Source organism: Danaus plexippus, assembly GCF_018135715.1.
Source record: "Danaus plexippus chromosome 22 unlocalized genomic scaffold, MEX_DaPlex mxdp_27, whole genome shotgun sequence".
NCBI lineage: Eukaryota > Metazoa > Arthropoda > Insecta > Lepidoptera > Nymphalidae > Danaus > Danaus plexippus.
Window position 1 is genome coordinate 3,072,452 of NW_026869855.1, and position 14,757 is coordinate 3,087,208.

The 14,757-nt window shown below is 29.0% G+C and overlaps 1 protein-coding gene and 1 pseudogene across 1 annotated transcript; one reads left to right on the forward strand and one right to left on the reverse strand.

The window, feature by feature from the left end:
• The first annotated feature begins 433 nt into the window (after positions 1-433).
• LOC116773498 (UDP-glucosyltransferase 2-like) lies at positions 434-4,855 on the forward strand. Its single transcript, XM_032665958.2, has 5 exons — positions 434-620; positions 1,680-2,524; positions 2,627-2,849; positions 2,959-3,178; positions 3,251-4,855. The coding sequence occupies exons 2-5, from the start codon at positions 1,697-1,699 to the stop codon at positions 3,534-3,536; spliced, it is 1,557 nt and encodes a 518-aa protein (XP_032521849.2). The 5' UTR covers positions 434-620; positions 1,680-1,696; the 3' UTR covers positions 3,537-4,855.
• A 6,385-nt stretch (positions 4,856-11,240) lies between these two features.
• LOC116773387 (UDP-glycosyltransferase UGT5-like) lies at positions 11,241-13,711 on the reverse strand (annotated as a pseudogene).
• Between the last annotated feature and the right edge of the window lie 1,046 nt (positions 13,712-14,757).

The following is a 14,757-nucleotide window of genomic DNA, read 5'->3' on the forward strand; positions in this document are numbered from 1 at the left end:
TTATTTTATATTTAGTTTTTGTCAAAAAGTACATTTGAGAATTAATATTTTGAAACACAAACTGTCTCCGTAATATAAAGCTTTAAAGTTGTTTGGAGAGAAGAAAATATTATTCATAATTTCTTGGCTATGGACAATATTTTTTTTAAACTTATAAAAGGATAATCTTTAGGCAAAAAAAAAAGGTATGGAATTAAATGATAGACCAATGGCCTATGTGGCATGGGCCTTGCAACATTTTCCTATTATTCTATTTACGTATAAGAAGTGATATTGCAATACTTTAACTAAAATCTAATTTAATGATGTAAATGGTACGTTAGTCTTCCGAGACTGAAATGTAACAAAGCTATTTTCTTGAGAGTTCAACCATTTCTAATGAACACAGTGCTACATACCTTTCCTTATCACTTGTAATTTACAGATTATAATACCGTCGTCACTTAAATGTTCATGCTCTTTCTCTGATATGACTAAAGTTTGAATGTCTGCAGGTGACAAATTAATGATACGTGAACTCTCACTTTTGACCTATTTGTACATAGCAGAAAATATGCAAATTGGTCCCACTTTATCTGGAAAATAAAATTATGGGGCACAAGAACAAGAAACTGCTATAAGTAAGTATATTTTAAAAATTTCTAGCTACTGATTAGGGATTCTCAAAATGTTGCTTTGCAAAATGGTAAAAATTTATTTTTAATTAAAGTGGTATTTCTGTATCATACTGGTTAAAACAATCAAAACGAAATTATGGAGCGTAAATTCTGTGTATAGTTTTGATATTCGAAAATGTCTCTTTTTTTTTTGTTTAGACAGAATTAAACATATTAACTAATTTTAGTCAAGAATTATCCAGTACTTTTTGATGACTGGAATAATACCAGTATTGCCAATTTCTATTCTGAACATACAAACTTATGGACACTATATCATATTTTCTGATCAGTAAATGTCATACCAAAATTGTAAAATCACATAATCTAACACTACCCTTAAAGATTTGCTACCCAAATTAAGGTTTTATGAGGTACGAGAATACGTATAAGAAATTAAGGGTTCTTTTTTGTAGCCGAATTAGTTTATTATTTATTAAGTTTAAGTTAACTTTATGTAATGTAAGTTAGTCATTTTAGTAATATTGTTTATCTTATTTGAATAAAGTTTTAAGTTTTGTTTGTGTATATTTGTATATTTATTTATTATATTTGGTATATTATTTAGTATTATTTATTTAGTATATTTGGTATCAAGTAAATGTCTGTTTTTTTCGTCCGATATAGTTTTAAAAATTTTTGTTTTATTTTCAGTCATATCACATTTATAATTTTTATTCATAATTTTATAAACTAAAATTATTAACAAAATGAAATTAATAGCTTGGCTTTCCAATTATTTTAGTCCATCATTAACAGAGTTATATTTAAATAAATTTTTTGTGTAAAAAATACCGTTCACAAAAAAGTTGAGGTTTCAGGTGTGGAAAATAGTAATCAAAAAGACAATTAAAAAAAAAAGAAACAAAGTCCCGAAAAATCAGTTTAACCATTACTGAAAATTATTTAAAATATTTTAATTCCAAAATATTAAACTGTTAACCACATTGTGTAAACGACGTTCTTTAATATATATGTATGCATATAAATACTTTTATACTTTTGGTTTGATACGTTTTTCAGACAAGACTTTAAAAATCATGGCGGATCTGCAAAAACTATTGTTGTTATTTTTATTAAAATTTGCTGGACTTGAAGCTGCTCGTATATTAGCATTTTTTCCTACGCCTTCTATCAGCCATCAAATAGTGTTCAGACCAATTACTAAGGAACTTGCCAAACGGGGGCATGAAATCATTGTGGTCACACCCGACCCAGCGTACTCAAAATATGACACACCTCAAAATTTAACCGAAATTGACACACACGATATATCCTACAAAGAATGGGAAAAATTGTTAATATTCCATCGAGGAGGAAAGGATGATTTCATTTTTCATATAAAAATGCTACTTAAAACGTTTGCTAATGTTTTGGATAAACAAATGGAACTCCCGGAATTAAAAGAAATAATTGATAAAGACAGGAAGTACTTCGACTTAATATTACTTGAAGCTTGCAATCGCCCCCTTTTAGGAATAGTGCATAAATTTGATGCTCCTGTCATTCAATTAAGTTCATTAGGTACAATTGCTATACAATATCATAATATGGGCGCTCCAGTACATCCCATTTTGTATCCTACGCCAGGTAGACAAAGGTTATACAACTTAACATTAGTAGAAAGAAGTATAGTTATTATTACACACTTGTTGTTGGACTTTTTAATTTCCGATACGGAAGAATATGACTATGCGGTAATGAGAAAGCATTTTGGTAAAGATGTGCCTACATTTGAGCAACTAAGGAAATCAATAAAAATGATGTTTTTAAATGAACATCCATTTTGGGCTGATAACCATCCTGTTCCTCCAAATATTATTTACATGGGAGGCATATATCTTCCCGAAGTTAAGGAATTACCTAAAGTAAGTCATAATAACATTTATGGTCTAATTTAGTTCGTAAATCATTCATTGTTCTACAAAAAAAAAAAGACTGGTTACATTATTTCAAAGCATTGTTTTAAGGATATTAAACAATATTTAGACTCCTCAAAACATGGTGTAATATATGTCAGTTTTGGGACTAATGTTTTACCTTCACTATTGCCACCTGAAAAAATTCAAGTTATGACTAAAGTTTTGTCTCAATTACCGTATGATGTTTTATGGAAATGGGACAGTGACGAACTCCCAGCACAATCAAACAATATCCAATTTTCTAAATGGTTTCCACAGGCCGATTTACTAAGTAAGTGTTTATCCATCTTGAAAAAATTGTCAAGGAATAAAATTTCGATAATTTTGAAAAAAGTGTTATCTCTAAAATGTTTTATTTTATTATTTATTTCTGTTTTCAGAACATCCTAACGTAAAGTTATTTATTACTCAGGGTGGATTACAATCCACTGATGAGGCCATAGACGCTGCTGTGCCTGTTATCGGTATTCCTATGTTGGGCGACCAGTGGTATAATGTAGAAAAATATACATACCACAAAATAGGAATGCAATTAGACATTACTACTTTAACAGAAAATGAATTAAAAAATGCTATCAATACTTTGATAAATGATAAAAGGTTACTTAAAGAAATAATTTTTTTTTCTGATGATTTTCCTATTTCTTTTTTGAAATTTTTTCGTTTTTGTAGCTACAAAACCAACATGTTAAAGCTCAGGGCAGTAATGAGAGAATATCCAATTAATCCTTTAAATCTAACCGTGTGGTGGATAGAACATGTTATTAAGTATGGAGGAGATCATTTAACAGCGCCAGCTGCTAATATGTCTTGGGTTGAATACTATGAAGTTAAACTGGTTTTAGTTATTTTTAGTATATTAGTAACAGTTTTAGTTGTCCTTGTGTTCATAATACTATTAGTTTTGTACTATGTTTTTAACAAATGTAGAATGATTATTAAAGTTAAGAGTAACTAACTTTTGTATGAAAATATATTTTTATGTTATACTGTTACAGAAGAAGTAGGCACCTCTGATATTGTTATTTACTATTTCATTCTTTCATGTTGAATTTTATTCGTTTTAGATACAACAAATTAATGTATTGTTTATGATACTTAAATATTGGATTTATATTGTTTGAACAACGTATACTTTAGAAATTTTAAAACTAGCATATATATAGCAGAAACATATTAAAAATACATACAGATATAATACGAAATAGAGACTAGAGATATTATATTATATATGTATTTTAGATACTACTTTGTAACTATTACATAACATGTTTAAAATTTGATAAATAATTGGCCTTGAGACAGATAGATTAAATCCGGACATTTACGTCGACTTTTGTTTTAAAAAAAAATTAAAACGGTAACCAATAAAGAAATTTTATTTATCTATTTTCATTATTTTAATGACAACAAATAACTCTTTTATATTTTCCACAACTTAGGTACTGTAAATAAAAATGAAAAAAAAAGCAATACGAAGCGACTTTGTACAATCATGTTGTATTTGACAACAACAATGTCTTTGATAACTATCCAGTTGTTAGGTGATTTTCGATATTGTTCGTGACTTTAGAATTTTACATATAATGAAAACTATCTCTTAATAAACTAAACAATATAAGAGATCTATTGATAGCCTTGACGGAGATAATAGTTAGTACAGAATAAAGTCAGTATTTTTTCAAGGCGTCTTCTCTCTTCACTGAATGTGAAGTGACCTTTAAGGGTCGGTCAAAAAAAGGGTTTAAGAACTATTTTCAATGTTTTCGTTTGAAAATGCGGACAAAAAATTTACAAATAATTTGAATCTAAGAAAGTTATATGAAAACTTAAAAATTTTGATGGTGGTTTTATAGTATCACTTATTAATAGAATCATATTTCACTTGACTTTCTTTCGTTTGTATGTACGCTCTATATAGTGTAGTTTTGTAAAATTAAGCCAAAATTTTATATTTTAGTATAAAACAATACCTTTAGAATAACAAGTGATATCATATCTTCCGCGTAAATCAGTTACGCACGATATACGATATAATTTATTTCTTAATCAGTTGTATGACTATCATGACAGACTTTGATATTAATTTATTAATATCTTTACGCAATAAGTGTGCAGTTTAACTTGGTTTTTAACTAAACAAATAAATTATTTCAAGTACTTTTCCATACAAGCAACAGTCTGTGCGGTATAATAATAGTTTTAATCGATCACTACAATAAATATTGTTTGAATTCTATACGATACCATACAATACTTGACAATTTAGAAAAAGAAGGAATTACTGTAAAAATTTTTGTATGATCCACATAGACTTGCAACTTACGGTAGTTCAGAATGCTCCTGCTACCTAATTTTATATGAACTTTTATCCTAAATAGGGTCATGTGTGTTTATGAATAGAATTTTTTATTAGTATATTTTTAATCTACAAGATTTTAAATAAGAAACAATCAGAAACAGTCGCTGTTTTTGTATAAAATATTTGGTAATTGGGTGAGCCAGTAATTTTTATCTGAAATAAACATTTATAAGTTCTAACGTCATTTAATTTGTATATTCTTAAATAAGTATTGTATATTTTTTGGACATGAAACAAAATAATCCAGAAATATTATGACTCTGGATTATAATACACAGTGAGCAGATGTTTAGCTTAGCGTTAATAGCGGCAGATTATACACGAATGGCCTATACCCGATAAATCATTCCTTTGTCATTTAAACGAATTCCATTCTTATATCTGCATATTTAAAGATCGTAATTGAATGATACCGTGAATCGTAATGAACGCGAAACAAACGATCTAAATTATCACGATAATGCTCATATGAACGTTTGGATACAGGATATTTTTGTGTGTAACTTACGACATCAGCAGTTTTAGAGGCTTTAGGGTTCATAAGCTTTACTTTAACTTTCCCATATAAATTAATTATTATAGTACAAAATACTTAGTTAGTAATGAAAGTTTTTTACCAATCTTTAATTTTATTGAAATTATATTATAATAAAAAAAAAATTACATTGTGTAAAAATTTTTTGGTTGTTAATCTCAAAGTGTTGTAGCAGTAAAATTTCCTGTAAATTGTAATAAGGTTGAAATTGTTACGTTTGTTTGGTATTAAATTAGTGCAATGATTGATGGGCAGATATTGACGATAATAAAACGGATTATTACTAAAGTTATTTGAATGCTAATGTCGTTATATCGATGTCGTTATAATCACTCTTATCTATTCAATAAACTCTTTGTAAATCAATCTTTTAGCCAGTCAGGTAAAAAAAAACGTTACATTAGTCATGGTACAAAAGAAGGATAATTTACAGTAAATTTGTTGCGTAGTTGAAGTTGAATTTTTTGTTATTAAAATCTTTCATAGGGACCGCATAGTAGATCATCAATGGCGATTGTGTTTAATATAGTAAGACTTGAGATTTAGTGAGAGATGATCCTTATGAACACTATTTAGGGCTATATAATAGTAAAGAACCTACCTAACGAGATAAAATATTTGTAATATCAGTAACAGTAAAAAAGCGAATAAATCATAAGCGAATTCAATGAAAAGTATGGTGTTTCTGTTATATGACATAAAATTTTTGACGAGCAAAAGTTTTTGATAGCAATCGCATTCTGTATTATATGACACATTATTTCAGTAAATTACTGATCATATGTTATTTTATTAGGGAAAATAATGATTCCATATTAATACATTTATAGCAAAAACAGTTACTTAAAAGTAAAAATTTTTTAGAACTCATTTTAGTCTAATATCATAGGTTTTTCCGTTGCTATTTTAAAGATTTTTAAACAACCTTCCATTCTTTCAACGTGGGCTGTTGTTCACAATGGCCCCTACTATAACTCAAGAGGACTGATCAATGATGTATATGTTGCTGGAAAGGTCTCGTTATGGTCAGCAAACGAAAAAAAAAATGAAAAAATATAAAAATATTATCGTTGTTCGCTCTGGAATAAGGAATATTTAAAAAAAAATCAAATTTGCACGTTGATGTGACCTTTGTTACAGGGAACCATTATATAGAAGTCACACAGGACATAAAGAAGATCAACAAGAGGTATTTTTAATTCATTTATTATTGCATTCTGTCCAATTATTGAAGACCTCTTCATTGTTTCCAACTAAACGGACGCCGATTAGCACAGTGGCTTTCTGTCATAAAAGTATAAAGCCGTTTTGTGTTATTAAATTGTGAGTGAATGGAATATGAAAACCAACTGGAAAACTATTGTACTTATAGTCTGCAGTTTGTTCATAGACTATCTTTTTATCCATCAGTCTGGAAACTATCAAGTTAATCACAAAAAAGTACATTTGTTTCTTACTCTAGAACAGGAAGATAGTGGAGTGGAACTTTTTTGCTATATGCATAAAGCTTTTCTTATAAAAGAGTGGGTTCGCTTATCCCCAAATAGAATATCTCAGTATTGAAGCATACAATATTCTCCTTTAGGAATCTTCCTCGCAATACGAGTTAACCTTACGCGCCTGTGGGTATAGAATGTAGAATAATATTTTTTTACTCATTTGTCCCCATAAGCTAGTATAGTCTAGTCTTGTTAGTTATTTTGCTATATTTTAAATATTTCAAAGCTTCTAAAGAAATGAAACGGACCTATATCGGCAACACCTGGAATTTTTGTCGATGGTCATGGATGGACTATAAGATATATTGTCTCTTTTAGGAAGATAAAAATTTCATTTCAATTTTCAACACAGATCGAAGGTTATATTTTACGTATTCAGCCAAAAAATCGAAAACCATTTTCATATTTAATAGCTAATACCTCGCACATTTATATATGAAACACGTAGAGGAAACGAAAATCCACATCGTATGACGTATAGTCAACGAAAAAACTTACAAAATTGAGGTATGCTCGTTTTATCTGTATAGTAAATATTATACTTACAAATTTAGTAAATTAAAAAAAAAAATCTGATAAAATAAAAAAAAATATGTAGAAAAACACGAATAAGTATTCTTTGTATTATACCTAGGAATACACAATAGTAATATATTCTATATGTGATTTAAATAGTCATCTAATTTTTTATCTGAAAATATCCCAATTCCAAACAAAGGAAACTTACACTGTACCCAAATGCTGAAATTTAAGTTGCCGAAACATACACTCACTAAATATCGTCTTATAAAACCAATTAACATATTTTAATGAAGCTTGACCACATGTAAAAAAAATTATATTACAATGAAAATTTAAACCTGAATCTGAAAAGTTGGTACCGGAATTTACTAATAAACATTATTTATATAATCGTGTTGTCACACTTTTTTCAAATTTGGTGTTCTTACATAAAATTTTGACAGCCATATCCATTTTATTTATTTCATATTTGAGTGAGTGGCTCACTTTGCAAAGGCCACTACACACTGACGTCGGCGAGTTGTTTTGTACATTGTTGCATTTTAGAAACATACAAATTGAAGCTCTGGAATGTTTTATAACATTTCATTTGTTTTCATAAGGTGTCTTTTATATGTCATTAATAAAATGAAACAGAAAAAATATAAACTAATTTTTTAATTAATATTAGGGAAACTACATTCTATTTCTATTTTAAATCTGAGTGTTAAAAAAAATTATAAACTGCTTTTTTCAAGAAAAGACGTATCCAAACCCAATGATTTGAATTTTGCTAAATGTATAATTTATAACCATTGAGCTCGTTTGGAAATGGGATATTTTTTTTGTTTTATTATTATTATTAAATACAATTCATAGTTAAATTATATTTAACTTTAATTAGTTACAAAATCGGCTTGAAATTTTACTGGTCACTAAACGATTTAAAAATGGAAAGTCCCAAGCGAATAAAGTATCAAGACTGAGCCTATGGCGGCGAGAAGAAATCCCGTTTTAAAGTAGCTCCGAGTGTTGATCAATGTTGTCCTTTTTACTGGGGGAAACCCCTAAAATCAAGATTTTACGATAAAACTCAAACATAATAATGCTATTATGATATATATGTATCATATATTGTGAAAGATTAACGAAGTAACAATACTAAATTAAATTATTAAAAAAAAACAGGACGTTACTAAAGTAAGTTAGAGAGGATACCCACAAGCCAGGGATATCTATCTTAGAATTTTCCATAGCAAACTAGTTGCCTAGATGTGCCCCTTGTACTATTTAAATAAAATATTTTTATTCTACTACTAACCTTACCTTACTACCTCACTTGTAGGTGTATGTAACTATAGATCGAACATAGGCTGGCTCGACCGCGGAAGTACCACCCTCTCACAGAACCGGCGTGAAATAGCCTTTAATGGTGACGTTTCGTCCGATGAGTGAGAGAGCCGGTTGGCCTTTCCCTATTCACACCTTTTCCTGACATTCCCTTATTTTCACCCTTACCTATTCCTTAAAAGAACAAGATTGGTAACCCATCCGGAACAGAGATGTTGCGGATGTCCATGACCGACGGTAGCTACTGCCCACCAAGTAGGCCGTCTGCTCGTTTGCCACCTTAAACATAAAAAAAAACTATTCAATTCCTTCTTGATACATAAAAATCCGACCAAATAATAACAATAAAATAATAAATATATAAGTATTTTACTTTGGGTTCCATACTTTTTATAATTATAGTAGATAACAAACAAAAGCAAAAATAATTTATGTATTTAATAGAATCATAAATGAATCACCAAATACCTGAGTATACATATTAATGTTAAGATTGGAGCAAAATGTCGAACTAATACTCTACATAATGGATTATTTAATTGATAGAATATGAAATACCTTTGAGATCGTATACAAATGTTCCGCTTTTAACATATTTGATTTGATCCAACACCTTATTACTCTCTAGGGTATCTTTATTTTCTTTGACAGGTTTTCAGGAGTTGCATGAGTTGAAATATTCCTCAAAATCACAATTTTACATTACATACAGTACATTTTCGTTAATTTAAGGTAATATTTTTTTTTATGAAAAATCTCTTAGACCGTAGAATGTTTACATTAAATACAGGCGTTCACGTAACGTAACATTACCTGTCGCTTCCTTATTATGGACGCTGGTTGTTTATTACAAAATGTTTACAATTTATATATTATAATATATCAAAAATAGAAAACACTTTGTTTAGTACACAAAGAGAATTTTCTTTAAAGGTTAATAGATCATCTACCTATTGATCTTTATACAATAGATGTTCAATATTTCTGAAGTGACATGACTAACGACAGCTCCTTCACAGTATAAAAATAAAAATACATTTACATGATATATCTCGAGATTACACCTTTCTATGAACCCATTCGTCTCTCACGTACAAATGTTAGCAATAGTATAGTCATATTTGGTGTTTTAGTGTCAATTTTTACTGATAATAAAATCGTTGTTGCTAATAAATATATAGTTTGAAACACCTGCAACGAAAGAATATCAAATATCTTCATAACATGTTTTTGCAGAAGATTTATTTGTTTTTAGTATTCCGTTATGAGAAAGATGTGTTTATTTGAAGCTTAAGGTACAACCCAGGTGACATTTTTTAGGGTGTTACTTGCACTATCTCAACTTAAGCAATTGGTTATATTTTAATATTTATCTGATATTTTCCGAGAACAAAACTTGTTCGCAATAAACATATTCAATCATATTTTATAATCATATATTTTTATAAAATTTTAAAACCGAAAACTGAAAAGTAATTCAAAACTGTAATTTTTGCACATTTTCATGTTCAACTTTGTGGTTAAAATTTCACTAAAGAAATAGACGAAATTGCAACCGATGAAATAAAATAACAAAATATATTTTTTATTTAATGTACCTTTTCTCGAATTTAAATATTTATTTAAATGATTGACAAAACATGATAAATTCGAATAACGACACAAATTTAGCTTGACTTGTTTGTTTAGTCAAAAAAAATTGATCGGATTTCTTTTGTATACACCTTTTAATAATGAGACATAACAGAATAAGGATATTAATGAAATTGAACAACTTTAAAAATAAAAATGAGTGTCACCAAATTACATGTGCTGTTGTAACTCCCGTATAGATAATGTTAAAATTATAAGTATATTTTTGAAACATTGCAAGAGTTTAAAAAGAGTAATTTAAACATATTTTCCAATATTATATTTTTATATTGTCTTCATGATTATGTACAAGGTAAATATTTTTGGCAGTATTAATTTCATCAATACCAGTTTCAAGTTTAAACGGTTTACTTTGAAGTAGAAAAACCCCAGATGGTTTGAGTAGAACCCCGGCGAAGTATTTGCGCCTTTGTTTTAGTTGTACGCATAGAAGATAAGTACTTTGGTCTGGTCCCCGTACCGTTTGTTACATAATGATAACCTCTATCATATTACGATAGAAAGTTGCAAGAGCACTTGAAAAAAACAGAGCTAAAATTAAAATATTTCATTATTTTCCTTGTTCCTATGTTAGTCTCTATCCAATCTTCATCACTTTTTTAATCTTTTATTGTTTTTCTTTTAAAAAAATACATTACTAGCTTCCAATAAATGGCTTCAATTCATCTTTAGTATTACATTTATACAGCTATTTTATTTGATTATCCTAGAATACATAAGTGTATTCAGATAGGGTTATGTATTTACTTCATATTTTTTTTTTGTTTTCCATCCCAAGTTTATTTTTAATGGATAATTCTTTCCTTATGTAAAAAAATAAAGGAAAATGTAGTTAACTTGTATTTTATCATCTTAATTGGAATGAAATAATATTTATCTATTACACATTTATCTTCAAACAAATAATGCCTCCAATTAGATGTAAATATAAGCATTGTTAAATGTTTTTCACTTTCTTTGTCATTTTCAAATATCTGAGAAGGAAATTAATTGCTAATCTACTTATAAAACAAATATGACTAAAACTGATAGTAGGATAAGCATCACTATTAAAATAAGTCTCACTTCGTAGGATTCAATCCACGACATTCGAGAAGCTGGAGCTTCAAGATGGTCTCCTCCATATTTGATAACATGTTCTATCCAAAATATACTGAGATATAAAGGGCTTATAGGATAATCCCTCATAAGAGACCTCAGTATTAAAATATTGTTCTTATAGCTACGAACAAATATGAAAAATTATTGTATCATCATATTCATTACATATTTTTAATTACGTATGAAGATACTCACGTATCATCTTCAATTAACGTTTTAACTACCTCTTCAAATTCCACAACAGTAAGTTTTGCAATTTCTAACTGTTTTACTTCTGTATGACGGACGTATTTTTCTGTATTGTATTGTACCATTGGTCACCTAAAATGGGCATACCGATTACAGGAACTGCAGCATTTATTGCTTCATCAGTAGATTGTAATCCTCCTTGTGTCATAAAAAGTTTGACTCTTGGATGTTCTGAAATAAGAAGAAATTCCCTCAAATTAAAAAAAAAAAACTTTTTCTATCACAAATTGTATATTTTTATAACTTACTTTGCAAGTCTGCTTTTGGGAACCATTTTGCAATTTTTATGTTTTTTGACTTTCCTGGAAGTTCATCTTTTTTCCATTTCCATAAAACATCATATGGTAAATGATTAAGACACTTGTCATAATTTTCTCTTGAAGTAAAATCTGATGGTAACACGTTTGTTCCAAAACTGATATTTATAACTATTTTTAGATTTGTCGAAATATTCTTTGAGCTCCTGTAATATATAAGGATTTATGAATAATTTCTGTAATATGGAGAAATGTCTATTTCCATTTAGCACCAGGGTCATTGTTTTTCTCTAGATATTTATAAGATACTTAATTCATACCTTCAGTAATTCCTTCTTTTGAATTTGTTGAATACCTCCGATAGAAATAATATTTGGAGAAACAGGAAGATTTTCACCCCAAATCGAATGCTTCTTTACAAAATACATTTCAACTCTATTTTGTAATTCTTCAAGTAGTGGGATATCGTTGCCAAAAATTTTTTAACAATATAATTATCATAGTGCATAATATTTCATGACCTTTTTTCTAGAGTAGAATTTTATAATTCTTGTCTGGCGGGTGTCGGATATAGAATTAGATGAATAGATGCTTCCATAGCTTCATAATGGTCATAATGGTAATGAAAAGCTTCAAAGGAACTTATCTATATTGCATGAGCATCATCATCATCATCATCATCATCATCAGCCTATCGGAAGCCCACTGCTGAGCATAAGCCTTTTCTCGCATGGAGAAGGTTTGAGCATTAATCGCCACGCTTGCTCAAGACGGGTTGGCGATTTCAAACTTATAATTTGAAATTATAAGTCCAGGTTTCCTCACGATGTTTTCCTTCACCGTTCGTCAGTGGTGTCTAAATACTATTAGAAAGTACATATGTCTATGAAAAATCACATTGGTACTTGCCAGGTTTCGAACCCGCGCCCTCACGCATGAGAGGCGGTCCTTTAACCTCCAGGCCACCATGCATGAGCATCAAATTTATGAATTAAACCCAAAACAGGGTTCTGATAATCTTCAAGTAATAGTAAGCCATAGAATTTCTATTCTTTCCAATAACTTCTTGTACTTCAAGAATTTGCATTTGTAAATCGAAAACAATAGTAAACCTTTGAGATATAAACTTAATTTGTGACCTATGGCCATCTTTCTTTCCTTGCTTAATATTTATAAATTCATGCCAACTTCCATATGAAATATCATGAACTCTTATTTCAGTTAGATTTGCTGGTGTTTTACCTTTCGGGAAGACCGGGTCTGTCGTCACAACAACAATTTCATGTCGTCTTCTAGCCAGTTTTTTTGTAATGGGTCTGAATACGACTTGATGATTGATGAAGGTATGGAGAAATATGCAAAAATCCATTCCTCTTAAAAATAATACAAGAAATATTACAGTGTTTTTGGTTTTCCACATTATAATTTAACAGGCCACCAGACAATTCCAATTATTGTCCTCAAATGAATATCAACTATCATGAGGCTATCATATTAGGCTGACGAGCATGATTGAAATGCAATTTTAAATAATATATAAGGTTACGTAAATAAATGCAATCATCTCTTCCAACTTTACTAATGCGAGTGCTTTGTATCTCCGGAAACTAGACAAAACTAGACGAGAGAGAAGCAAAAGCAAGTGAAGCTATAACAAAAAAAATTATACAATTATGGCATGAACCAACTCCAAATTGAAAGTGTTTAAGTGATTTGCAAGTCAAATAAATAATTTGTAATGCCGCGTTTCCGAAGATTCTACGAGAAACTAAGGGATCGATTATCGTAAGTTGTGCATTATTTTGACAGTAGCAATATTTTTTAAGTAATCATAAAAAATATTATTAATATTAATTTATTGCATAGTTTATTGATTGAGCTAAACGACAATAAATATTCACTTATATATCACTACATATGTATAAATATATATAAACAATCACGGTTGTAATAATGATGCAATTCATTCATATTATAGAACTAAAGACATTTTTAATGCTAGATAAAAATAAACAGAGATAACTCCAACAAGAGACAGAATTCACCCACTTAAGACGTAAAGTCAGGCGGGAATAGTAGAGAGGTTTGTCTTAATCACTCAACAGCAAATCTACATAATGCATGATAGTTATACAAAGATTTATTAGCATTGTAATGTCAGTTTATAAATTAATATTATTATGTGGTCGATACAAAGGTATAAATGGAGGAAGAAAAATGTAAGTAAATACAAGCTTATTAATGTTAGATATTTCACAAACGATATTTACTGATCTATCATCATAATTATACATGCTTTATAAATATGAATACTAGACTAGACGTAGAATAGTTGTTTTCCTAGTAATGAACATACTTTTAAATACTCAGCATATAATGTGAGGACAGCAACATGCCCGTATTAACGCATCAGGATCTTATTGACTCCCCTGTGCTACATTTATTAATACATTACAGTCAAATTAAATCCAAAAGTTTGTAAGCCATTTAAAACTATAACTCTAACAGTCACCCAATGCATAGGCAATTATCTCATACATATTTGTAATGAATAATTTATTGTTTTAAAAACTTTTCTACATGTTTTATGTTTTGCGTCCTTGCGAGTAGTTCTTTCTTGACAAGTATACTAATTAAAAATTTCATATAATTAATGTTTTATAATTATGAAA